Source organism: Auxenochlorella protothecoides (assembly GCF_000733215.1).
Source record: "Auxenochlorella protothecoides strain 0710 unplaced genomic scaffold scaffold31, whole genome shotgun sequence".
In the NCBI taxonomy this organism is placed as follows: Eukaryota; Viridiplantae; Chlorophyta; class Trebouxiophyceae; order Chlorellales; family Chlorellaceae; genus Auxenochlorella; species Auxenochlorella protothecoides.
Window position 1 is genome coordinate 4,205 of NW_011934124.1, and position 26,262 is coordinate 30,466.

The following is a 26,262-nucleotide window of genomic DNA, read 5'->3' on the forward strand; positions in this document are numbered from 1 at the left end:
CGGCTCTCCTCCTGGAGGCGGAGCGGGCGGGCCGCCACATCGGTCGCCGCCCCGCGCCGCGCCTCATCCGCCGAGGTGGCCAGCACGTCCGCCAGGGTGGGGAGGCAGGGGTGTGGTGATCCGGGGGACGCGGCAGTGCACCTGCATGTATTATGTGGAGTGTGTTTGGGGGAGGGGGGGGGGCGGCGGGGGAGGAAGTGGAAAACGGCGGGAGACACGGGGCGGGAGCCGCTGCTGCTGCTAGTGGCACCACCTGCACTCGCGGCCGCCCTTCGCCGTCCCTGACAAGCACCGGATTGGCTACGTTCAAACTCTCCCTCAACACCTCCTGGTTACCAACACCTCCCTCGAGCTTCTGTACCTGGTACAGGAGCTCCATGCAGTAAGTCCCAAACACCCCGGCCTCGGTGCGCCCTGCCATGGACTCTGCCATTTGATCCTGGATGCTGGGCGCCAGCTGGGCCAGCTTGAGGCCCAGCAGCTGCACCAGCAGCCGCCCCGCGGCGCCGGGTGCGGGGCGCAGCAGGGGCTTGAGCAGCGCCTCCAGTAGGCGCAGGTTGATGAGGTCGGCCTGGTCGGCAAAGGTGCACAGCATGCCCAGCATGCTGGGGAACACCTGCGCCTCGTTGGAGTCGCTGCGGGGTGAGGGGGGAAAGGGGGGCGTGGAGCTTGGATCGGGTATGCCGCGGGCCAGAGAAGGAGGGGACTTCAAGCGGCCTGCCCTGAATCACATCTCATCAACCCCCACTTCCCCCCCCCTGTTCTCTGCTACCCACTTGATGCTGGAAAGGAGGGAACTGATGAAGGTGCAGAGGACCTCGTCGCGCTGGACCTCGGGCAGGTCCAGGTCCAGGTCCATCGCCAGCACGCAGCATTTGAACTGGAAAGCACGAGGACGTCAGAGGGTCTTGAGGTCATAGCCAGGGGGCTTTCGTCCCCTCAGGAGCAGCACAGGCGATAGCTTGCAAGATCCAACATCACGCCAGTCTTCTTTCTTGCAAGGGATCCAGAAATCGATTCACGCCCTGGCCCCCCACCTCGTGCAGGGTGTCCAGGAGGAGCAGGTGCTTGGAGAAGAGGGGCGATGCCGGGTCCGCAAGCCCACCGAGCACTTGACTGAAGAGGAGGAAGACGCGCTGCATGTGGTTTTTGGCAAGGCTCTGAGCGAGGGCGGCAGTGAGTATGGGAGGATCACCGTCCCAGCTGCAGCTTGCATCAAGATCACCACCCGCCTGTCCCCACCTTGAGCGTCGCATTGTCGTATGGGCACTCTGGGGCGTGAAGCTTCAGTAGGTGGCAGAGGCAGCATGCCGTGTAGAGCTGGACCTCCTGTGGCGGAGGTGATGAGGGTGGGGTGAATATGAGAGGCTCTTCATCGAGGCCTATTCTCAAGTCATGGTCACACCTGGTGGACTCACCGTGCTCGAGTGTCTGAGGAGGGCGTCGGAGGACAGGGCATGGCAAAGGTCTGCCGAGGCGGTACACACCGCCGGGTCGGCCTGCTGCGAGGAGCTCAACGCCATCTCCGCTTGCTGTGGGACAGACACGGTGCGAATGGTTTTCACGTATTTTTCGCACGGGTCCTGGACGCGAGCGGCACTCCTTTCAGCCGAATGCATGCCCACAAGCTGCGTTCATGAGTCCCAGCGACACCTTGAGTGTTTTGAGGATCACGTCTTTCGACTTGTCGCGAATGTCGCATAACAATTTTCCGGCATCGCGCAAGGTCACTTGGGAGCGCGAGGACGCGTCATCCGAGGCCTCGGTGGGAGCTGGGGCCACTCGCTTCCGTGCCATGTTCGAGGGACTTGAATTTCAAAGATCTCCGATGGGCATACTCGGGACGGCCAGTCGCGCTATAATGAATACATTGGGCAAAGAAGAGTGTGTGGACAGGTTATACCAGGGGCGATGGTCCCAGCGGGGAATACCATCATTCCGAGCTCTGTGATACCATTCCTCGACAGCTTTCCCGCGTTCGAAACTATATGGAGATCCGAGAGGAACGAACAGAGATATACTGCATGTGGAAGACTTTGATGGCTTTGATTGCATTGAATATATACGCAAGTATCCTTCCTGTGTGCAGCACATGTAGGGAAGTTTCTTCAATAAAAGCCTCTTTGGGGGCTGGCTCACGAGGCCTTGCATGCCGACTTCCCTGGGAAATGATGACCATGGCATACTCCAAACAAGCCTTTTCACAAATCAGTTACCAAGATTCCTGTATTTTGCAGTGTCTTTTTTAATATGCTCTGAACGGGGATCACTAAAACTGCTTAGTTGGAGTGAGAGATTGTTTTACAATTAGCACTGCATCCATAAGGAGATCCCTTGAGATCGATCATCACACGCTGTAGTTTGCACTGTGAGGATTAAAATGTGGAAAGTCACTCAGTCGAGAGTGCAGAAAGTGTGTCCACAGGGGAGGTTTATGGGTTCAGGGTTGCAGCTCCCCAGAACTGGGGCGCCCTGACCGAGTATCGAGCATCGCGACAACCCGGATTTCATACAAGAGCACTTCTTGCACTCGAAACCGCAGACGGTGCAGGACGACAATAGGCGTTTGACATCCGTCGGAAGGAAGTCGAGGATAGGGTCAAGCCAATTGACATGGCCTCGGGAAGGCGTCCTCTGGCAGAGGACAGAGAGGAGGAGGATGTGGAGGAAGAGGAGGAGGAGGAGGTGCGGCTGGGGAGCCTCTGGCTTGGCAATGAAGTTTCAGACCGTGCTATGGTGCCAGTAAAGTCTGTCTGTCTCCTCATCCATGCACAGGAGCCTGAGGCTGAAGAGGACGAGGAAGACGAGGAGGAGGATGGCCTCGGGCGCCACAGGAGCGCTGCGCGGAAGAGGGGCAAGGCCGCGGCCTTCATCGATGATGTGGCGGATGAAGACGACGAAGAGGTGATTGGGGCGGGATCGCTGGTGTGCTCTGTCGTGGTGGATGTTGTGGGGGGTGGGTGGGTGGGTGGGTGGGTTTGGATGGCCTGCTCTCCCAACACGTTCCTTGACAAGCTCCCACTGGTCTGGCGCAGGATGAGGAAGCCTCCAGGCAACAGAAGAGGTCTGTTGGGTCTCACTTGTATGGCACTTGGATTAGTCAAGTCCTAGCTAGGCATGGCGCGGTGCTGGGTGTAGGGTGCGCAGTGATAGCCTTCACCCAACTACCGCCTTGATTGAATCGTCCCTCCCCAGGAGTCGCTTCATTGATGACATTGCCGAGGTGGATGACGACGACGAGGACGACGAGCTGGAGGTGGGTGGCATCGGTGCCGGCCTGGTCTCTCATAGGGTCCGCATGTGCATTGTTGGGCCATGATATGCGCACGCAAGACCCTCTTCCCACCCTCACCGGCATCAGGAGGAGGGCCTGGATGACCTCATCGACGACGCGGGTGAACACGTGCACGACGCCGCTGACATGATTGCCATGCGCCGCCAGATGTGAGGCCCCTGGGAAGGGGGTCTGGTGCCATGGGCGCTGGACTCCGCTGCGGGTGACTTCCTCACCCTCTGTGGAGCGATGGTTCGCATGATCGACGAGCGCGCTCAAGCGCTGTGCATCCAGCCATCACCTGAATCCTGAACTGCATGCAAGGCAACTCCCACACCATTCTCCCTTTCTTCGCTCTGTACCACCAGGCGCGAGGCGGAGATGCAGGCGGCCAAGGACGAGGAGATGAATCCGGAGGAGCTGCAGGCCTACCTGAAGGACCGGTACGGCGGCCAGTCACACTACCCCGGCACTGGCGGGGCGGGGACGGAGGACTTTGGCGCGGTGGCGCAGCAGGCCCTGCTGCCCAAGCCTTCGGATCCCAAGCTCTGGGTGGTGCGGTGTGCAGAGGGCGCGGAGCGCGAGGTCGTTGTGTGTAAGTCTTGGAGATCGGAAGGGGAGTGGGTTGGAGGGCTGGGAAACCCAGACAGGGCGCGAGTGACTCGTCGCTCGGTGTCCGAACTGGGTGTGACCGCTCCCTCATGCCACCCGCAGGCCTCCTGCAAAAGTGCTATGACCTGGCGCAAAAGGGGCGCTCCCTGCTCATCAAGTCTGCCTTCTGCCAGGACCACCTCAAGGTGGGTGTGGCTGCGGTGCGCAAGCCCGCGCAGCCAGCCATCAGCCCGCACATGCAGCGGGTGTGCCGTGCGCATGAGACCCTGCCGCGGCATGTCTTGTTGTCCAGTACCCTTTCATCAGCAGGAGACACCTGCCCATTCCTCCTTTCCCCCCTTTCCCAACCCCCAGGGCTACCTGTATGTGGAGGCGGTGAAGGAGGCGCACGTGGCGGAGGCGGTGCGTGGCATGCGCGCCGTGTTCAACTCCAAGAAGCCGCGCATGGTCCCCCTGGGCGAGATGACGGCGGCGGTGGCGGTGCAGGTGACCGCGGCCCGCGGCGTGGACGTCGGCTCCTGGGTCCGCGCCAAGGCCGGGCTGTACAAGGGCGACCTGGCGCAGGTGGTGGACTTGGACGCCTCGGGCGCGCGCGCCACGCTGCGCCTGGTCCCGCGCCTGGACCTGGCCGCCCTCTCCGCGCGCCGGCCCGAGGACGCGCGTGCCAACTTTGGCCGCGCGCCGCGTGTGCGGCCGGCCGCGAAGGCCTTCAGCCCCGATGAGGTGTGTGAGACTGGGGAAAGGGGAAGAGGGGGACGTGAGGGTAGGGGGTTCAGCGTGGTATTGTGGGTATATCAAGGACCAGGCTGTGTGGTTGCATGAATGCGCAGCGTGCCGCCCTGACGAGGGTGGCAGAGGCAGGGGTGCACCGCGACGGAAGAGCAGAATGGGGAAAGACCCGCGGCTGCCATCATCACACCCAACCATACACCTGTCCAGCACCTCAGAACCCTCCCCCAAACATCCATCCCCTCATCCATTACATCACCCCCCCCCAAAATACAACAACAACAACAACAGGCTCGGCAGTACAAGACGCTGGACGTGCTGACTCAGCGCGACCGCACCACGGGCCAGCTGGTGCATGTGCTCAACGGCTCCCAGCGCTTCAGCGAGGGATACCTGATCAAGAGCGTGGCGGTCAAGGGCCTGGCCCTGGAGGATGGCCTGCCCCCACTGGACGACCTCCAGCGCTTCCAGGCCGCGGCGCAGGGCGGCGGTGGCGGCGGCGCGGGCGACCGCGCCGGCGCCGCCGACCTCGCCGGCCTCGTGCAGTCGCTGACCACTGAGGGGGAGGGGCAGGGCGGCGCCGCGCCCACCCGCTTTGCCAAGGGCGACCTCGTCCTCGTCGTACAGGGTGGGGGGAGGGGGCCCGGGTGGTTGACGGGGTGTCACTTTGTCGTGGGGATTGCGGTGGAGAGGAGCTCTGGATCGTTCCGTCGGGAGTGGGGTACTGCTTGGCATGCCTGGCAGGGCATCACCCCAGGGTAGGCGCCCGTCGCCCAGCATGTTTCCCGTGCCCGATGGGCCAGAGCCCGAGCATCTGTGCAGCACCACGACCCCTCCACCTGTTGCCGTACTCCACACACTCATCCTCCAGGCGACCTGGCGGGCATCCGGGGCCGCGTAGAGGCCTTTGGCGAGGACGGGCTGCTCATGGTCGCGCCCACCGACTCCAAGCTCCCCGGCTTCACCGAGCTCATCGGCCTGCACCCGCGCGAGATCCAGAAACACTTTGAGGTGGGTGTGCAAGGGCTGGAGGGGCAAGGACCGGCCCGCTCTTGCGTCGCCGGTGGCTGCAGACCGGCCTCTGCTTGGGTCCGGGTGGCGCTGGGGTGGAGGGGAGGGGGTTGGGCGGGCAAAGCCCTGACCCCTGAACCATTCAGAGATGGTGGCAGCTGGTTCAGCACACCTCGTTGTCCCTCGCAAGGCACCGCGTCGTTCACCTTCTCCCCCCACACCGCCGACCTCATCATCTCCCAACCCCACACACACAAAACCCCCTGCAACTGCGCGCAGTCTGGCAGCCACGTCAAGGTCGAGCACGGTCAGCACATGGGCGAGACGGGGATGGTGGTGACGGTGACCGGCCCCATTGCCACCATCTTCACCGACGTCTCGCGCCAGGAGATCCGCGTGTTCGTCAAGGACCTGGTCCAGGCTGTGGCCGTCACCAGCAGCGTCGACACGTGCGGAGCGGGGTGGTTTGGGGGGCGGGGGTCGCCTCTTTGGGGCTTGGGATGTCCTGGTCTGAAGAAGGGGTCAGACTACCCTATGAAGTTTGGGTCTCTGCCGAGCTTTTGCTGAAGTTCGAATACCCTGCCAGCCTTACAGTCACGCCAGGCCGTGCCTCGACTGCTTCTTGAACCCCAAAGTCGGACACCCCAGAAGCTCCCTCCCCGCTTGACAACCCACCAAGCAGCCTCCCTCTCCATCAACCCCTCGCCGCAGCATCGGCGGCTACGAGCTGCACGACCTGGTGGCCTTGGACGCGACCACGGTGGGCGTGATCGTGGGCGTGGAGCGCGACGCCTGCCGCGTGCTGACCAACCAGGGGCGGCCGGAGAAGCCTGACGTGCGTGTGGCGCTCCTCCCCGACCTCAAGCGCAAGCTGAACAACCGCAAGGCGGGGGCCCAGGACGGAGGTGCGTGTGTGTGGTGGTGGCGAAGGGGGGGCGAGGGGCGTTGGGGGGAGCCTGGGGAGTGGAAAAGGGGGGGGGGGGGGGGGGGAGCACGACATCCTGCTCGAAGAAGGGTATGCTGGGCTGAGTGCCTCCTGGGGAGCGAGACAGCGGTGCTAAGCCATCGGTTCAGGACCCACCACCCCTCACTCCGAGAGGTGGTGTCCCACAGTTGTTGTCATTGCCTCCCCGCCCCGTAACCGCTCCCCCACTCCGCACTCCCCCGCCCCCAGCCCGGAACGAGGTGGCGGTGGGGGACATCGTGGAGGTGGTGGATGGCCCGCTGCGAGGAAAGAACGGCACGGTACGCTACGTCGTGCGCGGCTTCCTGTTCCTGCAGAGCCGCCAGATCCCCGACCACGGCGGCTACGTCTGCGTCCAGGCGCGGCACTGCCGCGTGCGCGGCGGGCGCAAGCCGGTCAGCACCAGCAACCCGCTGGCGACGCCCGCGCGCCTCGGCCCCGGCGGGCCCGGCGGCGGCGTCATGGCCTCGCCCGCGCGCCAGTCCGGCGGCGGGCCCCCGGGCTGGGGCGGCACGCCCGGCGGCGGCAGCGCCCCCGGCACCTACGCCGGCCGCGTGAGCACGGGCGCGGACCGGTTGCTGGAGGGGCGCGTGATCACCATACGGCAGGGCCCCCACCGCGGCATGCGTGGGCGGGTGGTCAGCTCCACCCCGGCCCACCTGCGCATGGAGCTGGAGGCGCAGATGAAGACTGTCACCGTCAGCCGGGCGCACGTCGCGCTGGAGGACGGCGGCGTGCGCGGCGGCGGCGACGGCGGCGGCGGCGTGGGCGGGTTCTACCCCGGCGCGACCCCTGCGCACCACGGCGTGGGGGCCACGCCCGCGCACTGGTCCAGCGTGGGCGCCACGCCCCTGCACCCCAGCGCCACGCCCTCGCGCGAGGCGCTGACCAAGACCCCGGCATACGACCCCGCCTGGGCAGCCACGCCGGCGCACCCGGGCTTTGCCGCCCCCTCGCCCTACCACCTCCCGGGTGAGACGAGAGTGTTTGTGCGTATGTGTGTGTGTGGGGGGGGTGGGGTGGAGGGGGGGGCCTGTAGGAAGGGGGTTTGGAGAGGGAGCAGGATCGCGTGGGAGGCAGTTGCAGGCACAGGCGCGATCCTGATGCAGGAGAGCAGTATGGCGTCGCCTGCCACCGGTCATGCACCCGCTGCAATGCATTTCCGGCGGGGTTGGGCACCCATGCACATGCCCGAGATGCCACGCTGTCCATCGAGAGTCTGGCCTCGACGCCATGCCCACGACACCGCAACCACCCCATGCCAACCCTGCACAGGGTCGCCCGGTCGCGGTCCCACGCCGGGCATGCGGTACCACATCGACACCCCGGGGTCGGGGCACCTGGCCCCCACGCCGGGGTCATACCTGCCCACGCCGGGCATGGCGCCCAGCCCCTTCTCGCCCGCCCCGGCCCTCACCCCGGGCCTGGCGGCCACGCCCGGGCTGAGCTACGAGGCGGTGCCGGCGGCCGACTACGGCGCCGCGCCGCGCGCCCTCGGCGGCGCCGCCGTCGCCGCCGAGGGCGCGGACGCGGCCCGCGGCGACGCGCTGCACTGGGTGGGCGTGGAGGTGCTGCTGCCGGGTGGCGAGGCGCGGGGTGCGGTGCACGAGGTGGATGCCGCGGGGCTGCTCGCGCGCGTCGCGCCGGGGCGCCAGGGCGACGGCGGCGCCTGGGGTTACGAGGGCGCGGAGGCGAGCGTGGAGGTGCCGGTGAGGGACTTGCAGGCCGTGACCCCGGCGCGGACAGACACCGTCAAGGTGGGTGGAGCAGGGTGTGGGGGGGCCGGAGTGGTGGAGCCGCGGGGCTGCTCGCGCGCGTCGCGCCGGGGCGCCAGGGCGACGGCGGCGCCTGGGGTTACGAGGGCGCGGAGGCGAGCGTGGAGGTGCCGGTGAGGGACTTGCAGGCCGTGACCCCGGCGCGGACAGACACCGTCAAGGTGGGTGGAGCAGGGTGTGGGGGGGGCCGAGTGGTGGAGCCCAGCGGGGTGGTGGAGACTCGGGAATTGCAAGGGCTTGGCTGCTGTTCAGGCAGCGCTCCGCGCGGCCGTGCACCCAGTGCCCCCCGGGTGCGACTGCCTGGCGCCCCGCCGCCCACCACACCTCGCCGATGCACCCTCACCCCTGCCCTCCACACGACGCAGCTGCTGCGCGGCGACCTGGCCGGCCGCGTGGGCGAGCTGGTGGGGACAGACGGCGGCGACGGCATCGTGAAGCTGGGCCCCGAGATCAAGATCTGGGAGCTGGCGCATGTGGGGCGCGTCGTCCTCCCCGCGGCCTGACGCGCTGCAGCCTGTGACCGGGCTCCCCTGCGAGTGTGGTGCTCCGTGCCTGTTGTGATTGCCGAGCAGGCGTAGACCAGAGGGGGTGGTGCTGGGAGAAGAACCCACGTGGCTCCTGACCACGGGACGGCGATCCGCCTAAACAGCATGCGGTCGACTCCCTGCCCCGTCAACATCCTTACGCGAATGCACAAGTAAACTGGTATGCCGAAGAAACCCCAGGGAATCTGCAAACAGGTCAGCCGCTGGCTGTGAAGCACGCGTTCCCACCACCGTGATGGTGTGCATACGGCCTGCTGTGGTCGCGGACCTGCTGCAGATGCAGCGGTGCAACCTGATGTGCTTGCCTGAGAACTACCAGCTCAAGGTGGGGAATGGTACCATGGGCCAGTTCAAGCCCCCGTACTGGGCTGGTACAGGGTGGTGTCTCTGTGGCGACTGGGGCTGCCTCTACTCTGTGCTCCACTCCCCCGCTCACTCGACCTCGTTTCACACACACCCTACAGTACTACTTCTACCATGCCCTATCGTGGCCACAGCTCCTGTATGTGGCTGAGGACTACGATGGCACCATCGTGGGCTACGTCCTAGCCAAAATGTAGGTCATGGTGGGGCAGGTCCCTGCTGAAGTGTCACAATCGAAGCCGCCCACCATCCCACTGGTGCAATCATTTGAAGAATCCAACCCCTGTTCCACCCCACCCTCTGCAGTGAGGAGGAGGCGTCAGAGACGCACGGCCACATCACCTCTCTAGCCGTGGCCAGGAGCCACCGCAAGCTGGGTCTTGCCACCAAGCTCATGACGGCTGCACGTGAGTGTATGGTGCCTGTGATTCACCGCACTCGAATCTGGATGCCACTCCACTCTCTGCCATACATGCTACCCCTTGCGAAACCGGCCAACTCATCCCCATCGCTTGCGCAGATGCCGGGATGGAGGACACATTTGCGGCCCACTATGCATCGCTCCATGTGCGAGCCTCCAACCGCGGCGCCCTGCATCTTTACATGGACACCCTGGGATACGAGTACGTGGCGTGGTGTCTTCCGCGGGGACAGATTGTTGCTGGGGGTGTCAGTCAGTGGAGTCTCGGTGCAGGCTTGGGAGATCGATTGCTGTGTCACCCCAGGGTCACGCCTATGGCGAAAAGGGGCACAAGGCCTCAGGTGGCGTGCAGTGAGGCGCTGCACAGGCCAAATGCAGGCTGCGCCTTGCTCATCACCCATCCTTCCTCCCGGGACCTTTCTCCAGCCTCTGTGACCGGGAGGCGCAGTACTATGCAGACGGCGAGGACGCGTTTGACATGCGGAAGCCGCTAGCAGGGTTCAAGAACGTAAAACGAGGGAAGGGGAAGGCAGAAACGCTCCCAATTGGAGCTCTGGGGGAACCCATGCCCCGGACTTCCTCAGATGCCGTGCTGTCTGCCGAGGCTGGCAAATCCGTGACTGCATAACGGGTGCTGGCAACGCTTGCTGATAAACATGTCTTGGGGTCTTCTATGCCAAACTTGTACAACATCATAGATTCAAGAGCGATTGCTCGCTGGAACAAGGGCTCTGGGCGACCTAGCAGGAGCTTCCTGCCTGGATGTTGGCTGAAGGCAGTTTTCCCGCTGTTGCCTGCACTCCAGTTTCGAACACGATGCAGGAGTGTCGGTTCCTTATAATGAAACCGATGGCGACTGCCGATGCGAGAGTCCATTTCTATGTCTACTTTCCATCGAATCGAGAACCACCTACAGCTTTTCATTAAGCACGTTGTCTTTGTATTGCCACCGAGCCTCGATATGGGACAACGAAACATACTTTGAGAGTGTCCCCGACAAAGCTGAGCAGGAATCTACATTTGCACTCACCCAGCAGGCGATCGCACGAGGTCTCAGGCGCCGTGCAGCTTGAGAGGCAACGATTATGGGTGATGGGGGAGCCACTGTGATCCCCCCTTCCCGACGGCCCGACGGCACGCTGCGCAAGGAGGTCCGGGTCAGGGCTGGGTACGTCCCCCAGGACGAGCAGCCTGCCTATGTTCCGCGCCAAGTACAGGCAAGATGCTGTTCCATGGGCATGCGTCACTCACATCGGGGCCCAAGATATATTGCGACCAGGGCAGTTTGCTTGCCACCTGACCCTACTTGCCCCATCCTCTGATCGCAGGCAAGACAAAATGTCCCCAAGTGCCCAGGTCTTGACGAGACTAGTCAGGGTGCGTGGGCGAATGATGTGTCAACCAACTGGGACTGCACGATTCTGGCGAGCTCACGGGCGTCGATGCTGATCGGTTCCCACTCCTGCTGCATCGCAGTTGCAGGCGCCCCAAAGCCGAAGAGCAAGGCAGCAACCAAAAATGCCAAGCGGAAGGAGAAGAAGGTAGACGGCGGCAAGCCCGCAGGAGTGACGGAGGCCCCCGGCAAGGCGGCTGCCAAGTCAGAGCAGGGGAAGACCCCTGCAGCAAACCCCTCAGACGTGGCGCAGCAGCTGGCAGCCTGCACGCTGGAGCCGGGTGCCCAGCCAGATGGCCCGGCCCCAACCTCAGCCCTTCGTGCCCTGAAGAAGAAAGTGAGGCAAGCGGAGGAGCTGGAGAAGGCGCAGGCAGCTGGTTCCGTCCTTTCCCCGGAACAGCTCCAGAAGCTCGGGCATCTAGAAGCATGGTATGGACCGAGGACGCCTGCCTTTGAGTTGGGGATGCGATGGAGGGAAGAGGCGGCTGGGGGCTGAGCAGGTCTGATGAGCTGCATCATGCGGCTCGCTGACTGGTGCTGGATCACTCTAAACCCTACCCCAGGCGAAAAGAGGTGCTGGACCTGGAAGCTGCTGCTCATTAGTCATCAGGGCACATGCCCGGTGGCTGGCCCTGTAGCTCCTCCCAGGGATCCCTCCTCTCATTGCCGGAGCGTGCTCTGCAGGAGTGACAGATTTTCCCTCACTCTCAAGGACATACGCTCCAGCGGGGACCGCATCGTGCCTGCACTGTCCATGGAAGCAGGTTGAGAGCCATGGACCTCGCCAAGGCCAGGCCAGCGCAAAGAGGTTCATTTCGGGGAGTGGAAGGCTAGGCAAACGATCAAAGGATGCGACGCCGCGGCCGGGGCGTCTGGCGCTTGAGCAGCAACGCCTCGTCGGCGTTGGGCTCCCGGCGCCCGCCGGTCGCCTCGGCGACGTAGGGCTCCTCGTCAGATTGACCCAGGGGCTTGACCACCAGGTTCCAGCCTGTCGGCGGCCGGCGGGGGAAGTGAGTGCGCCGCGACTTGCGCTGCAGACCGGCGCCCTCCTGTTGATTTGGGGCACAGGATTGATGTGAGGCACTCCTTGGCGGATGGATGCGGGGTGGGCCCAGCGCGTTTCGACAGAGGGCGTCGATCCTGTCCTCGACCCGGCCTGGGCTTCACTCGTGAGCCACAGCCTGCTTCCCAACATGTCGCAGCCACACTCCCGCGGCACCACCCACCTTGCCCAGATTGTAGGCCAGGCGCGAGGTGAATTCCTCCACCAGCGTCGCCTCCTCCGCCGCCGCCAGCTGCGAAAACAAAATGGTCACAGGCAGATTGATGGTTGTGCTCGGGCATCATGCACAGTCAAACCCACCCTGGCACCTCTCCATGCCTTCCTCTCCACGCCACGGTCCTCCCATACACAGCCTTCACCACGCACCCGCGCCTCAACCTCCTCCTTGCTCTCCAGGCCCAGCACCTCCTTGGCAATGGCCGGGGTCAGGTCCGCCTCGCTGATCTCCGCCATGGGCTTGCCCAGCCGCGCCTCCAGGCGCGAGCTGAAGGCAGCGAGGTCCATCTCCTCGTAGTTGGGATAGGAGGGCAGGATGACGTGGTGCCGCTCGCCCTCGCCAGACACGCCCACGTCCGACCCCAGCTCGGCGTCCTCCTGAGTGAATGCGGACCGGAAGAGGAGGGGCTTGGGCACTGGCGGTGCGGGTGGGAGTGAGACGGCAATCCCAGTGGCCCCAGGTTGAGCAACATCCAACCACCCGATGACCCCCATCCGAGGCAACATTCGGACGCAGTTGCCCTCCACCCCCCCCATCCCTCAGGACCCCTCCCCGCACCTCGGCAACGCGGAGTAGGGCAGCCCGCGCGTCCTCCGGTAGCGCGGCCGACAGCGCCTTGGCCTCGAGCTCCTTGAGGGCGAGGATGGCGTGCACTCGCTGCTCACGGACGCCAAACTGGGCCGCAAGCGCGGCGGGGCTGTTCCTGCGGTGGGATGAGCAGGAGAGGGAGATTGCCAACGGTGGAGCCTGGGGTCCAGCGGCATACAACAGGCACAGGGGGATCGATATAGAGGAATTGATGAGGCAGCAAGACCCAACGAGGGACAAGGGAGAGGGAGGTCGCTCGTGCACTGCGTGCAAGGCTTCACCGAGCAATCGAGCAGCGCTTCCAGAGGTGACCAGCACAGCTCGACCTCCACGACGTGGTCCCCTGAACGTTACCCCCTTCTCATAGCCGCCCGCCGCCAGTCTCGCAGCACACCTGACCGGGTCGTCGCAGTAGAGCTGGTACATGCGGACCTTGGTGGCAAAGGCGAGGGAGGCAGCCCTCCACGGCGCCACCGCCCGCCCGTCCGTCAGGTCTGCCGCCCAGTGGATGGCTGCAGTTGTTTGTGTGTTGGAGGGACAGTCGGACATTGCAGACGTGGGACACCTCGAAACCCTGCCCTGGCAGCGCGAGCTTACGACACCAGGGCACCCCAACCTCACATCCCTGAAACAGCCTGCCCTGCGCCGGGCTCACCCCCTCTGGACTCGTCCACGCCCAGGATCTCCCATGGGAGCTGGCCTGGAGGGGCAGTGTTCACCACCATCTCATTCGGACCTACACGACGAAGGGAAGGTAGAAGGGCATGAGCGGTGATATACTGACCATCACACCTTTGTTTTGTCTGATCTAGTTGCGCCGGGGGGCACTACTGGAGGGCAAAGAGCAAACTCTTCATCCCAATCCAAGCCCGATGCACCCACTCTGCCCAAAGCCAGCACCCCATGGAACCTCGGTCCAGCGGCTCACCCGAGTAGCGCTCATTCAATGACGCCCGCAGGGCCTCCAGGCCTGCCAGATCCAGGTCGGACAGGTTCTCAGCAATGGGCACGTTCTCATCCTCCAGCAGGGCAAACATGACATTCAGTGTCTCTGACAGCAGCCGGAGGTTGTCCTCAATCTTTGCAGGGTCTGCGGGCGACATGTGTTTGGAGGGGGAGATTGAGGCATGAATTGTGCGCCCTGGAGCGCGCACAACTGGGGTATGATATCCGACTGAAGGTAAAATAGCCAAGGGAGTCCAGCGCTGGGGAAGGCAGCTATTTCTCCATGCACTGTGAGACACAGCCTCTATGGCACTGTTCACATACACACACCATCGGGTTTCTGCTCTCCCGCTGGCTTTGCATCCGCAGACAGGGACTCTTGCAGCTGGCGCAGGAGGTCTGACTCGTTGTACCCTGCCACCCTGTGCATCAGGTCCCTAAAGGCCTTTGTGACAGGAAGCTCATTGCTGGCCAGGCCAGCCTCTGTTGGGGATGGGGTGCCATTATGATGAGGCTCAGCTGCACCTCCAAAAGACGACGAAAGCGTGACAAGGACAAAACAATAATTAATCGTATCACCTCACCGTTGACAACCAGGCCCTCTACGATGTCTTCGGAGTTTGGGCCGGTGGCCATCCCCAGCCTTGCAGCAGGTACTCCAAGGAACCCAGCGGACAGTCCCCATCCTCGCCGCGCCAGTATCAGGCCACTTCTACATTGCAGAAATGCCATGGCGGGGCCACCTGAGAGGACTAGCCTTCACTCTCGTCGCCAGTCGGGGCGAGCGTCACCTTAGTATATTGTATGCGGTGGTGCCGTCCCAATGAAAACTGCGAAGGTCGGCACCCTTTTCACGGCAAGTTATCGACGGCAAGGCACTGAAGCATGTGTGTTGCTTCTCAAACAAGCGATCGAGCGAGCCGTGGTTTGGGGAGGCCGTGCTGCGGCCATGCGTTGCTATGCTTTGCGGCGATCTGTAGCATACCCTGGCAGTGACACACTTACAATTCGTTCAACGGTTTACCAAATCATGACAGCGAAGAGATCCACCATGTGTGTCGGAGTTGGTGGCAGTCTCCTCGATCTTCGTGTCCCACTCCAAGCAGCCATTACTTTTGCTCTGCAGTGAGCTCGCCCTTCTTGTTATCGTCCCAGCCTTTCACCCAGTCCTTCCCCTGCGTTGCCCGGGTGCTCACGACGCTGTGCTTGTCCATGGACTGTTGCACGCTAGCGTGTAATAGCTGCAGGGCGGGAAACGAATAAGAGTAGAGGCTGAACTAACAGGACGGCAAAAAGAACTAGTAAAGCTGAGGATGCCCCAATCCATCTTCTCAACCGTACCCGCCAGCGCAAGCAATCCATGTACACTTGCCTGGTATGCCGAATTATTCCGTAGATGCTCAGGCGTGGGGAGTTGGTTCGTCAGCCACTTGAACAGGTCTGGGTTCTCCTATGGGTTGCACCGTGATGGAAAGTGCAGTCAAGATGGACGGAGGTGCTGCTGATGGGAGAAAACACCGGTCTGCAGTCTGCATCAAACACCTTCAGAATCTTCCGTAGTCATGCTTACCTCATCCAGCACAACATTGTAGTCCTCTAGTTGCTTTGCAGTCATGGTGGGGACATTCTGCTCAGCCCACATGCCCTGGTGTTGAAGGGTGTGGGGGTGTTTGTGGGTGTTTGTCAATGTTGTGGAGGATGCGAGACACCTTGAGGTAGATCCAACTTAGGAGGCCTCACGAGACCCAGTCCCATAAAATTGCATGCCTGTGGCCTCTATGGCTCCATGACCACTCACCATGAGCAGATCCAGCTCCAACCAGCCCCTCTGGCGACTCCTGTAGAGTAGCCGGTTCACATCCTGCCAGACACATGGGAGGCCAAGAACGGTCAGCAATGCTTCCTCCAGCTGGTCTATGTCACGAATCCATGGCTCAGTGGACTCTGGAACAATCTTCTCACCGCTCGCATCTGCTGGTCGTCCCCTGGGGTTGCCGTGATAGCGAGGTTTCGCAGGCTTGCGCTCGCGGGCGCCCTCGCCGTGACCAACATATGGCTGGCACGTCGAATAGCATGGATCAGCATGGTTGTTGTGTTTTATTCGACCTCTTGGGTGTTTGAATGTTCGAAGGACACCGATCTACATGGTCGGAGTAACCATTTTATTGAAACTGCTCACAGGACGACATTGCCTTGGACGTCTTGAAGCGCGCGCGCGCCTCTCATGGGGACGTCACGTCCATATTACAATATTATCTAATTACGACACGAGGGCACGCAACATACAAGGGATTTTAAACCTTTGCTGTGCACACAAATAATACAAGTCTAACGTGGACATGCAAGCGTCGGCTGTGGACGCTCCCACGGGCCGTCTGCTGCACCCACCTGCAAGGAATGGTGGAGGCGGTACCGCAGCTGATCTCGTGGCTGGAGTCCAGGGGCGGGCGTCTCCGTGACATCGAGGCCGGGGAGGTGGCCCAAGGTGGTCGAGGCATCGTGGCCACCCGGGACATTGCTCCCGGGGCCTGCGTCCTGGAGGTCCCCTTCCCCTGCCTCATGACATGCTCCAGTGCACTGGCCTGCCCCACGGTCAGCGCAGTGGTGAACGCTGGGCCACTCCCCTTGACCCCCTTTCAAGTGGGTGCATGGGTTGAAATGGGGCGTTCCTGTGTGTTGAACTGCATTCCTCGCTGGGATGGGGGACTGTTGGAGGTGAACTCCGGAATGTTTGCTTGCAGGGGTAGGGGTTGGATGCCATGGATGAGGTCATCACCCTCCCGACCCCGTCGCTGGGACCACCCAGGTGCTTGCACGGCTGGCTGCACGGCCCTAGGACTCCCTTATCCCGCTGCCTCCCACAACCTCACACCCAGGTGCTGACCATACATGTGTTGTTCGAGACGTCCAAGAAGGCGGGCTCGGCCTGGTGGCCCTACCTCCAGACCCTGCCGCACAGCTACACCTCCGGCCCCTACTTCGCCGCCTCCGACCTGGACGCGCTCGCCCCCGCCCCCTCCGTGCACCGCCGCGTGGCCGAGGCCGCGCAGCGCACGCGGCGCGACTGGCACGCGGCGCTCCCCGCGCTGCGCGCGATGCCCTTCCCCGACGATCGCTGGCGGCGGCTGGGTGCCTGGCGCTGGGCAGCCGCCACACTGGGAACGCGCACTATGTACCTGCCGCCGGGCTACCCCGGCCACGCCGGCGGCGGGCCTCTGGGGCCCGGGCCCGACCCTGGGGGGCTGACCCCGTTGGGCGACTTGCACAACTACGCGCCGCCGGCGGGCCCCTTGGTCCCTTCCCTGGTCGACTTGCTCCCCGGGTCTGTGGCGTCGCGGGGCGGGGCGGGGGGCGACGCCGCGGGGCGCGCTCGCGAGCCGCCCCCGCCCAAGCCCGGCGGGCCAGGGAGCGGCGGGACGGGGCGGTACGACGCTGACTCGGCGACGTACCGCATCACCGCGGGCCTGCTCGGCGTGCCGGCCGGCGCCCAGGTCTTCCTGGACTACGGGCGGTACACCAACGCCGAGCTGATGCAGCTGTACGGCTTCGTGCTGCGCGACAACCCGCACGACGCCGCGCCGCTGGAGGCGGCCAGCTTCTGCGTGGCCGCCCGTGGCGCGGCGCTGGCGCTGGGGCCCGGCGAGCGCTGCATCGCCTGGGGGGGCGCGCCCAGCTGGGGCCTGCTGCGCGCGCTGCGCCTGGCCGCCGCGACGCCGGCCGAGCGCCGCGCCGGCGCGTACCTGGCGCTGGAGGACCGCGGCATCTCGCGCGCAGGGGAGGCGCGGGCCTTCACCTGGCTGCGCGGCGCCCTGGACCGCGAGCTGGCGGGCGCCACCCCGGTACTGGTGGAGGGCCTGCGGCGGGAGGAGGCGGGGCAGGGGCCGCCCACGCCCTGCGCGGAGGTGGCCCTGGCATGGCTGAAGGAGCACGTGAGGTGGGCAGGGGTGGTCCGGTGGCTACCGAGCGCCCTTGAGGCTGGGGGAGGGCCGTGCAAGGTGTGAAGGGCTGGAGCATGCCCATGTCCCGCGCCCAGTCCCTGCCCTCGCTGGCTGGCACAGGATACTGCTGAGGGGACTCCAAACCTGCGACACTGTCTTGAGTTCCCTGGCAGAGATCGATCCCGAGCGCACCGGAGTGAGAGCAGGGAGTTAGATCCGCCGTGAAAACCTGATGCTAAGCTTGAGTACACCTCTTTGTTTTCGCCAGCGCGCGCGGAGCAGAGCTCTCGCGATGCAACATCGCCCATTTCTGACTGAGGCAGGCAGGCAGCCTCATGCACATATGATAAATAATCTGCAGTGCTCTTGCTCGGCTGCTCCTCCTGTCGTCTGTGATCATGGAAGGATGAGGGACTAGCAAACCAAGCTTGCCACCTGCAACCCGATGCCGGCCGTCAGAGCCCTCTTCGCCGGTGCCTGCAACGGCAGCATCGATGCCCTGTTCAAGCGTGCGAGCGCTGTAAATGCCTCCAATGGTCCCTTCGACCTGCTGATCTGCGTGGGCCAGTTCTTCGGTGCTGCAGGTAGGCTCCCGGAAGGCCGACACTGTCGTGTGCAGGCCCCCATTCACCTTCGAGCCGCGCCCTCCCACCCCCCTCGCCTACTCCCCTGCCAGGTCCAGATGACGGAGAGTACCAGGGTCCGCTGCTGGAGTATCTGACGGGAGGCAAGGCAGCGCCCCTGCCCACCTACTTCATGGGTGGCTGGGGCGGGGGGGCGGTCTCCGTCCTGGAGGCCATCTCGGCCGTGCCGGAGAGCAACATCCACTACCTCGGCCGCGCCGGGGTCAAGGAGGTGAAGGGCCTCACCCTGGCCTATCTGGACGGGACACACAATGCGGCTGCCTTCCGAGAGGTGCCAGACAACTCCGGATCTGCTCGGTACTACACCGAGGCTGACATCAAGCTCCTCCAGCACAGCCTGAGTTTGCAGGGTGACATCGACGTCCTGCTGACCAATGAATGGCCAGAGGGCCTGGCTGAGGGGCTGCCAGAGGGTGTGGCGCCCCCAGACTCGCACGGTAGGTGATGATTAGTTGCGGCAGGAGGGTCTGGCGGAGGACCAGAGGGCGACTCTACACCCAGTGGGAATACATTCCGCTGGCTTTAAGGTTTCATAAGCAGGGGTTCACGGTCAGCCTACGGCGCAGTGCCATGCCTGTAGCAGGGCGGGCGCCGAGCTGGCTAGCCAGACTCAAGCAGCCTCTCCTCACCTCGCACTCTCTCCGTGCAGGCTCGCCAGTCATTGCTGAGCTGGCGATGACGGCCCGGCCGCGATACCACGTCGCCGCCGGCAAGCCCACCTTCTTCGCTCGCCCACCCTACCTCAATGCGGACCTGGGGGCCGGGGCGCATGTCACGCGCTTCATCGGACTGGCCCAGGTGTCTGGTGGTGGTGGCTGTGGCTCTTGGAGGCTTGTCCTCGGGATCAGGCCGGCGAGGGGTGAAAATAGGAGGTTTGGAAGAACGTTGTTCCCAGGCTCCCACTGCCCATGCCTGCCTCGCTCCCGCCCAGGTCGGCAATGGGGCCAAGCAGAAGTGGCTGCACGCCCTGGCCTTGACCCCCGCAGCGGAGATGACCCCGGAGGCCCTCCAGGTGCAACCCCCCGGGTCGACGGGGAACCCTTTCCAGGCAGCTGCGGCCAAGCGCCTGAAGAGGGCCGCGAGGGATGCGGGGCCCGGCACCGACCTCGGGTCCCAGGACTGGAGGTGGCAGGAGCAGAAGAAGGCGCGGCAGATCATGGCAGCACCCAGTCTAGGCGAGTGGGGGTGGCGGCATGCAAACGAACAGCACTGCTCCTTGAGCCAGCTCAGGGCTCTGGCATGAGGTGCCGGGGTGATGGGGAAGTGGGTGCAGCAGAGATTTGCATGTGCGAGATTGCCAGGGGGTCTGCAGGACCAGCCACACATCACTTTCCCCATGCCGTGCGTCCCGATTATCCTACCTTACACATGAAAGCCCTCCTCCCAGCTGACCCCCTCTACCTGTTCAACCACACGCAGGTCGGCCCGACATCATCAAAGACAAGCACAAGACGATATTTGTGAGGAACGTCCCCTTTGCTGCCACCGAGGAGGCCCTCGTCGAGTTTTTTGCACAGGCTGGCAGGGTGGTGGATGTCGTGCGCCGAAGCAACGCAGAAGGTGCCTGGGAGTGCTGGCTGGGTGTTGCTCACCAGGGGGATGGGCGCTGGCTTGCCAATGAGGAGAACATGATCATCCCCGCAGTCCAGTGCTGTGCCTGACTCATCGCACGGATGTACCACCATACAACGCAGGGCGGCTCAACACATGGTGCCACATCCAGTTTGACACGAAGGAGGGCATGGAGAAGGCATGCCAGCTCAATGGATCCGGTAAGCAGGATCCGCACTGCGCATGGCCCAACCCTTCTCTGGTATCGTTGGGAGTTTCTGCGCATGTTCGTTTTACACATGGCACTCATATGCGCTTTCTGTGGACCCAGCCATCGGGACACGGTAGTCTGCCCCTGCCATTGGATGTCCAGCTGGTAACACCCGCCAATCTCCTCCTGCACAGAGCTCATGGGGCGACAGCTGGGAATCGACGCCGCCGCCACCGGCCCCAGGGCCGGAACCGGGAAGCCCGTGGAGGGCTGCTGGTTCTGCCTCTCCAACGCCAATGCAGACATAGACCTGGTGGTCAGCGTTGGTGAGCTGCCCCATGTGCTATTTCAGGAATCCGTGGAAAGCAGGACAGGGCATCTAGAATTCCTTTGATGCAGACCACCGTGAAGGCTGTGCGGATGCCTCTTTCTGTGCCCTGCGGCCACATATGAGAAAACGTCAAACATCCACCCTTTTCAAGGAGAGGAGTCCTACGTGGCCGTCGACAAGGGCGCCATCACCGACGAGCATGTCCTTGTCGTCAGCGTGGAGCACTTCCCCAGCAGCCAGTCGCTCAGCATCGACTGCTATGCCGAGATCAGGAGGTGGGCTTCATGGGTTCTTGGTCGCCTGGTCTTGGGACGTAGCGTAACTTTGCTCCATCGCTCCGAGGAGGACCCACTGCACCACAACAAACCCCACTCCGCCCTCCCAGGTACTGGGGCGCGCTCGACAGGTGTGCAGCGGCAGGCGGCCGGCAGCTGGTGGGCTTCGAGCGGTACATGGCTCTGAGGAAGAGCGGGGGCAACCACTGCCACATCAACGCCCTGGCCGTCAGCGCCGAGGCCGCGGCCAGGGCTCGCCAGGTGCGCGGGGATGGGGGGCGCGCTTGTGCGGGCCACAGGGAGGTGTGCAGGAGGCTGGGTGGTGATTGGGCGCCCCGGCACTCCTCTGTCGGACGGGGTCTGTGCGAGGGGTGCGAGTCCACCGCTCTCCCTGAGTCGCAGCATCCGCGGGGCAGCGTGCACTTCTCGAGTGATGCCGCCTCGAGTCGAGCTCCCATGTGGCACCTGCAGCGACAGCTCGAGGCCACGTCACCCGCCCCCTCCCCCCATACCCTCACACCAACACCGCCAGGTCTTCGAGGACCGGGCAAAGGCTGCGGGGTTCAGCCTCACCCACGTCCCCGCTGCCGCCGGCGAGGCTGCACGAGCCGCGCTGCGGGACGTGGTGGGGGATGGCGAGTACTTCCAGGCTTTCCTCCCAGATGGCTCCTCCCTCGTGCATCCCATAGCCTTTGGCGAGCGCCACCCCCTGAACTATGGGCGGGAGGTCCTGGCCGAGCTGGCGGGGGTGCCCGATCGGGCCGAGTGGAAGGCGTGCGCCGTCCCCGTGGAGGAGGAGCGGCGGCGGTCGGAGGCCTTCAAGGCCCTCTTCAAGCCGCACGACATCATGGGCGTGCAGGAGTGAGGCCTGCGGCGAGTGGCCCTGGCCGCCTGTACTGCTGTGCGTCTACGCTGGCAGGCAGCATGCAGGGCCGCTTGTTCTGCTTGACACGAGTTCATGTGCACAGACAGCATCATGGGGACACGGGGAAGCACCTGCTATGTCTTCATTCACGATGAGCTAGCGGGAAAGTTGATGCTCGGACTGCAAACCGAAGCTGCCGTCAGCTGGGCGACTGACTGGCAAGGACATCAACATAGGGGGCATGTACAGGCAAATGCGCCTGGCTGGACCCTCAGCCCCCAATTTTCACCATGGCCCGATTGGCTGTGGCGGCCAGCTCGAACATGCCCGCGTGCGCAGCCTTCTTCCTGTACACCGCAGCAGAGATGACGGCCGCCAGGTCCTCCTCTGACGCACCCTCCCGCATAGCATCCCTGCCCAGTGAGTGAACAGGTTTGGGAGATGAGCAAGGGCTGCTTCTCTCGTGCTACCCATAGTACCTGTCATTCTTGAGCCTGGGCAAGCAGCATGCAAGGAGGCCCAAGACCAAGGTCTGCCTAACGCCCAAGAGGCTTCCAAGCACCTACTATGCCATGACAGTGACTCGCACATACCAGCAATATCCCCGCCACACCTCCCTTTCCCTCCTCATGCCACCACATACCTAAGGGAGACCTCATTGGCGCCAAAGAGGCAGACCTTGAGGTTCCCATCCGCCATCAGGCGCAGTCGGTTGCAGTCGCTGCAAAACGCCTTGGTCATGGAAGTGATGAAAGACACCGAGCCTGTGAAACCCTGGCACCGAAAATTGCGAGCCACCTCGCCCGCCGGGGAGAGGATGGGCTCCAGCGGCCCGAATTCCGCCTCAACGGCCCCCCGCATCTCCCTGTACGTCACCATCTTCTTGTCAGACCAGACATTGCCATCAAAGGGCATGTACTCGATGAAACGCACCTGCCATCGGCGCCAGATGTGGAGGGAAGTTGGAGGGTGAGTGGAAGGCATAGACTGCCTCCTTCTTCCAACCTGCACATTTCATTCCTGCAAAGCCCACTGCAGGACAGGCACAGCATGAAGGCCTTGTAATGCCATCCTGGACCCCAGCTCACGTTGATGGGCGCATGCCTCGTCATCTCCACAAAGTCAGCGATCTCATCGTCGTTGACCCCTCGCATCACCACCACATTCACTTTCACTGTGGCCAGGTAGATATGAGGGAGGTATGGATACTGAGATCTCAAACATCAAGCCAGCTTGGGCTCAGCCGCGATGGGCAGCAAGGCGTGGGATACATCTTCCAAGCCTGCACATGACCACAGTTCTACAGGCTCCAGCTGCTGGCATGCATCTCAAGACCCCACCCCATCACCTTGCTCAAACCACACATACCTGGGTCATACCCCTGTGCGATGGCCTCCTGGATGGATGCCAGGACCCGCGCATGGCCCTGCCGCCTCGTCAGGGTCACGAACCTGTCTGGCCGCAGGGTGTCCAGCGAGATGTTGAGGTGGGTCAGGCCCGCGGAGCGCAGTGCCGCCAGCTGGCGGCCCAGCGTGAGGCCGTTGGTGGTGATGCCGATGGAGGCCAGCCCGGGCAGGGCAGAGAGCGAGGCCACGAGCCGCACCAGGTCCTTGCGCAGCGTCGGCTCCCCGCCCGTCAGCCGGATCTTGTCCACGCCGGCGGACACGAAGAGCCGCGCCTGATTGCGAAATGGAAGTGCGACGCGTGTGCACGTGTGCATGTGCATCGTGTGCAGCGGCAGCGGGGGGGATTGGCGGATTCTGAGCAGGCAAGGCCCAAAGGCTCCAGGGAGCACAGTCACCCGGCCAAATGATCCCCACCACACACCAGGCGCAGGATCTCCTCGCTGCTGAGCAGGTGCAAGGCCGGCGTGAGCTCCACGCCCTCGTCGGGCATGCAGTACAGGCAGCGCAGGTTGCAGCGCTCTGTCAGGGAGATGCGGAGGTAGCTGTGCACCCGGCCGAAGCTGTCGGTGAGCATGGTGGGATTCGCCTGGCCAGGAGGTTGAAGTGCGGCGTGGGACAGTCGCACCAGCTCCCGCCATTCGGGCGAGGGGCGGGGCGACCCCGCAAAGCGCCTTAGCTCCTCGCGGGCCTCCTTTGCGGATGGCCGGGGTCCCAGCTTGGAAGGAGGCGGGGCGGCGAGGGCATGACCAGCGCCAGGAGGGCCATGTTCCTGGGCGGACTGGTCCCCATCGTGGGTGGTGGCGGGCCTACACTCCCCCTCCGTCGGCTGCGGTAGCGCCGAGTAGCATGCCGCGACTGGTGCAGGACATGCCGCCCAGAAGACGGGCTGCAAGGTCCGGCACCGGCGCAGCATACCGGTGCACACCCAAGTCGACGGGCCAAAGGGCCCTGTACAGGAAATCTTCCGGGATCAGAATCTCATATTCCTCTCGTGATGCGTGTGACGCAAGCTACGAGGCTGTCCGCTTAGCCTTCACAGTTTCACAACGATCCGGAACCCTGGCAGGGTGCGATGGGAGAATTCCGAAGCGGACGATAATGTTGCATCAGGTAGGGCGCTGGGGGTTCCTTGTAGACAACTTGTGTCAAAAAGGTCTGCAGGACCCACTGCAGCTCCCCCTAGAATGGGCGCTCACTCCTTCCTGAGATCGCACACAAGGGTTCATGCTGCGCGTGCTGTCATGACTCCGCAGATCCGATCGCGCGGAGGTCGGTCGAGGCTGAGCGGCTCGTGCTGCCTCGGCTCAGCTACATTGCCTCCTACTTGTACTGCTTTCATGGCTGAGATCATATTCGTCCAATTGCTCAGTGGGTGGGGCGATGATCATGGCCATCGCAGCCTCTTCGTCGTGCCTCGAGCGCAGCTCCTCCGGTTCGGAGATGGGCACATACGCTCGATCCACCGATGTACAAGGCTCCCGAGAGCCAATACAGGCAGCCAGCCAGGACCTGCAAATCACCATTTCATTTCCACTCGAGGTGTGTTTCTCCAAACTTGCGGATTACCACGACATCCAGCTGCCCTGGTTCGAGCAGCTCTCGTCGCCTAGCGGAACCCGGACGGCATGGCCACTCTTGCTCCCGGAACCCTGCTGGGCAACGGCCGTTACAGGGTCGTCAAGGAGGTCAACAGGGGCGGCACAGCTGTTGTATACGAGTGTGAGACCCTGCCTAGCGGCGAGCATGTCGCCCTCAAGGTGAGGCTTCCGTACGGGAAGGGCCCGCAGCTGCACCCACGAAGGGCTCCGGGATCTTGTGAGGCACGGGGTGACGTGCGCATGGTGTGACGCGTATGCCAACAAGTTTCTAATGCACTCTACTCATTCTGGTGCAGGTCATGACCGTGAAGGATGGGCGTGCCACCATGCCGATCAAGGGCGTCAAGCGCGAGGTGTGTGTCGGTGGTGTAGCGATGAGGGGTTGATGAAGGGTGTCTTTGGGTAGCCCCCTCCATCGGACTTCATCACGCCTCAAGCCTGGAATTTGCAGCATGCTATGCAAGTACATGCCAAATGATTAAAGGTGTTTTCTACCAATATTTAACTCCATCGTCTCCCACCCAATTACTCACCCTCACCCCCCCCCCCCTCCTCCAAACAACCCCTCCCCAGATCGAGTACACGGCGTCCGTGCAGCACGAGAACGTGGTCAAGCTGCTGGACTTTTTTGCCGAGGCGGAGCACGTGGTGATCGTGTGGGAGCTGATTCGCGGCCCCGACCTGCTGGACCTGCTGAATGAGTGCGGTGGGCGGCTGAGCGAGGCCGACGCGGCCTTCTACTTTGGCCAGCTCCTGCGCGGCGTGACTTTCATCCACGAGCGCGGCCTCTGCCACCGCGACCTGAAGCCGGAGAACGTGATGATCGACCGCGCGGCGCGCGCCGTCAAGATCATCGACTTTGGCCTGTCCAAGCACCAGGCATCGGCGGTGACGCTGGGCGTGGGCACGCCGGACTACATGGCGCCGGAGCTGCTGGGCAACGGCAGCGTGCAGACGCTGTACGAGCGGCGGACGGGGCGGTATGACGCCCGTGCCTCCGACATCTGGGCCCTGGGCGTCCTGCTCTACCTCTTGGTCACGGGGCAGTACCCATTCGAGGACCCGCTCCACCCCCAGAACGTGGTGGCCACGCTGCAGAACATCATGCGCGGGCGCATGCGCCCGCTGCCGCGCCGCCTGAGCCCCGCCTGCGCCAGCCTCATCCACGCCATGCTCACCATCTCCCCGGAGCGACGCATCTCGCTCCAGGACATCTCCCGCCACCCCTGGCTGGCCAGCGGCGGGCGTGCTGCGCCCGCGCAGACGCCCGCCGCAGCGAGCCCCGCACCCGCCGCCCCCGCGCCGGCCCAGGCGACGGCCGCGCCCCTGCCGGCACCGGCGGCACCGCAGGTCTTTGCCATCAAGTCCGCCGCGCAGTCCAGCACCAGCGAGAGCGCAGAGGGCGGCTTCCGCCTGGCCGCCGGCTTCGATCGCCCGGGCGACAAGCCTGTGAGCAGCGGGGCGGGAGAGACGGCGCCCCCGGCCGCGCCGGCCACGCCGCCGCGGCAGCAGCAGAACGTCACACCCCGTCGTATAACTTCGT

General features: G+C 63.8%; 9 protein-coding genes across 9 annotated transcripts in view; 6 read left to right on the forward strand and 3 right to left on the reverse strand.

Moving 5' to 3' along the window:
• Positions 1 to 63: 63 nt before the first annotated feature.
• Positions 64 to 1,797, reverse strand: F751_2923 (Sister chromatid cohesion protein PDS5-like protein B-A; the record flags this gene model as incomplete). The annotated part of the gene is made up of 7 exons (XM_011397295.1): positions 64 to 141; positions 362 to 635; positions 777 to 880; positions 1,038 to 1,136; positions 1,243 to 1,329; positions 1,419 to 1,532; positions 1,654 to 1,797. The coding sequence occupies 7 exons, from the start codon at positions 1,795 to 1,797 to the stop codon at positions 64 to 66; spliced, it is 900 nt and encodes a 299-aa protein (XP_011395597.1).
• A 936-nt stretch (positions 1,798 to 2,733) lies between these two features.
• Positions 2,734 to 8,868, forward strand: F751_2924 (Putative transcription elongation factor SPT5-like protein 1; the record flags this gene model as incomplete). The annotated part of the gene is made up of 17 exons (XM_011397296.1): positions 2,734 to 2,904; positions 3,036 to 3,064; positions 3,196 to 3,256; positions 3,362 to 3,444; positions 3,643 to 3,869; positions 3,989 to 4,131; positions 4,241 to 4,609; positions 4,907 to 5,243; positions 5,487 to 5,626; positions 5,906 to 6,075; positions 6,338 to 6,531; positions 6,801 to 6,985; positions 7,472 to 7,562; positions 7,866 to 8,047; positions 8,159 to 8,347; positions 8,425 to 8,526; positions 8,731 to 8,868. The coding sequence occupies 17 exons, from the start codon at positions 2,734 to 2,736 to the stop codon at positions 8,866 to 8,868; spliced, it is 2,811 nt and encodes a 936-aa protein (XP_011395598.1).
• A 277-nt stretch (positions 8,869 to 9,145) lies between these two features.
• F751_2925 (N-alpha-acetyltransferase 11) lies at positions 9,146 to 10,322 on the forward strand (the record flags this gene model as incomplete). Its single annotated transcript, XM_011397297.1, has 5 exons — positions 9,146 to 9,235; positions 9,375 to 9,466; positions 9,580 to 9,680; positions 9,794 to 9,905; positions 10,121 to 10,322. The coding sequence occupies 5 exons, from the start codon at positions 9,146 to 9,148 to the stop codon at positions 10,320 to 10,322; spliced, it is 597 nt and encodes a 198-aa protein (XP_011395599.1).
• An 814-nt stretch (positions 10,323 to 11,136) lies between these two features.
• F751_2926 (hypothetical protein) lies at positions 11,137 to 11,583 on the forward strand (the record flags this gene model as incomplete). The annotated part of the gene is made up of 1 exon (XM_011397298.1): positions 11,137 to 11,583. One exon carries the CDS (start codon positions 11,137 to 11,139, stop codon positions 11,581 to 11,583), a length of 447 nt encoding a protein of 148 aa, XP_011395600.1.
• A 346-nt stretch (positions 11,584 to 11,929) lies between these two features.
• On the reverse strand, positions 11,930 to 14,536 carry F751_2927 (hypothetical protein; the record flags this gene model as incomplete). Its single annotated transcript, XM_011397299.1, has 9 exons — positions 11,930 to 12,136; positions 12,314 to 12,382; positions 12,517 to 12,744; positions 12,926 to 13,070; positions 13,350 to 13,467; positions 13,611 to 13,691; positions 13,884 to 14,045; positions 14,231 to 14,383; positions 14,485 to 14,536. The coding sequence occupies 9 exons, from the start codon at positions 14,534 to 14,536 to the stop codon at positions 11,930 to 11,932; spliced, it is 1,215 nt and encodes a 404-aa protein (XP_011395601.1).
• Positions 14,537 to 16,297: 1,761 nt separating this feature from the next.
• F751_2928 (Protein SET DOMAIN GROUP 40) lies at positions 16,298 to 18,052 on the forward strand (the record flags this gene model as incomplete). Its single annotated transcript, XM_011397300.1, has 5 exons — positions 16,298 to 16,540; positions 16,777 to 17,193; positions 17,392 to 17,512; positions 17,675 to 17,834; positions 17,959 to 18,052. 5 exons carry the CDS (start codon positions 16,298 to 16,300, stop codon positions 18,050 to 18,052), a joined length of 1,035 nt encoding a protein of 344 aa, XP_011395602.1.
• Positions 18,053 to 18,283: 231 nt separating this feature from the next.
• On the forward strand, positions 18,284 to 21,715 carry F751_2929 (Zinc finger CCCH domain-containing protein 64; the record flags this gene model as incomplete). The annotated part of the gene is made up of 10 exons (XM_011397301.1): positions 18,284 to 18,422; positions 18,515 to 18,919; positions 19,132 to 19,280; positions 19,414 to 19,651; positions 19,902 to 20,042; positions 20,177 to 20,254; positions 20,439 to 20,570; positions 20,727 to 20,850; positions 20,961 to 21,111; positions 21,383 to 21,715. The coding sequence occupies 10 exons, from the start codon at positions 18,284 to 18,286 to the stop codon at positions 21,713 to 21,715; spliced, it is 1,890 nt and encodes a 629-aa protein (XP_011395603.1).
• A 271-nt stretch (positions 21,716 to 21,986) lies between these two features.
• Positions 21,987 to 23,695, reverse strand: F751_2930 (Cyclic pyranopterin monophosphate synthase, mitochondrial; the record flags this gene model as incomplete). Its single annotated transcript, XM_011397302.1, has 5 exons — positions 21,987 to 22,128; positions 22,359 to 22,648; positions 22,804 to 22,889; positions 23,084 to 23,393; positions 23,543 to 23,695. The coding sequence occupies 5 exons, from the start codon at positions 23,693 to 23,695 to the stop codon at positions 21,987 to 21,989; spliced, it is 981 nt and encodes a 326-aa protein (XP_011395604.1).
• A 1,051-nt stretch (positions 23,696 to 24,746) lies between these two features.
• Positions 24,747 to 26,262, forward strand: part of F751_2931 (CBL-interacting protein kinase 11) — a gene marked incomplete at both ends in the record, with an annotated part of 2,794 nt that continues 1,278 nt past the window's right edge. Inside the window, 3 exons of the mRNA XM_011397303.1 lie at positions 24,747 to 24,878; positions 25,016 to 25,072; positions 25,293 to 25,965. Of these exons, the coding sequence (XP_011395605.1) occupies positions 24,747 to 24,878; positions 25,016 to 25,072; positions 25,293 to 25,965 (862 nt within the window). The remainder of the gene's footprint in view (positions 24,879 to 25,015; positions 25,073 to 25,292; positions 25,966 to 26,262) is intronic.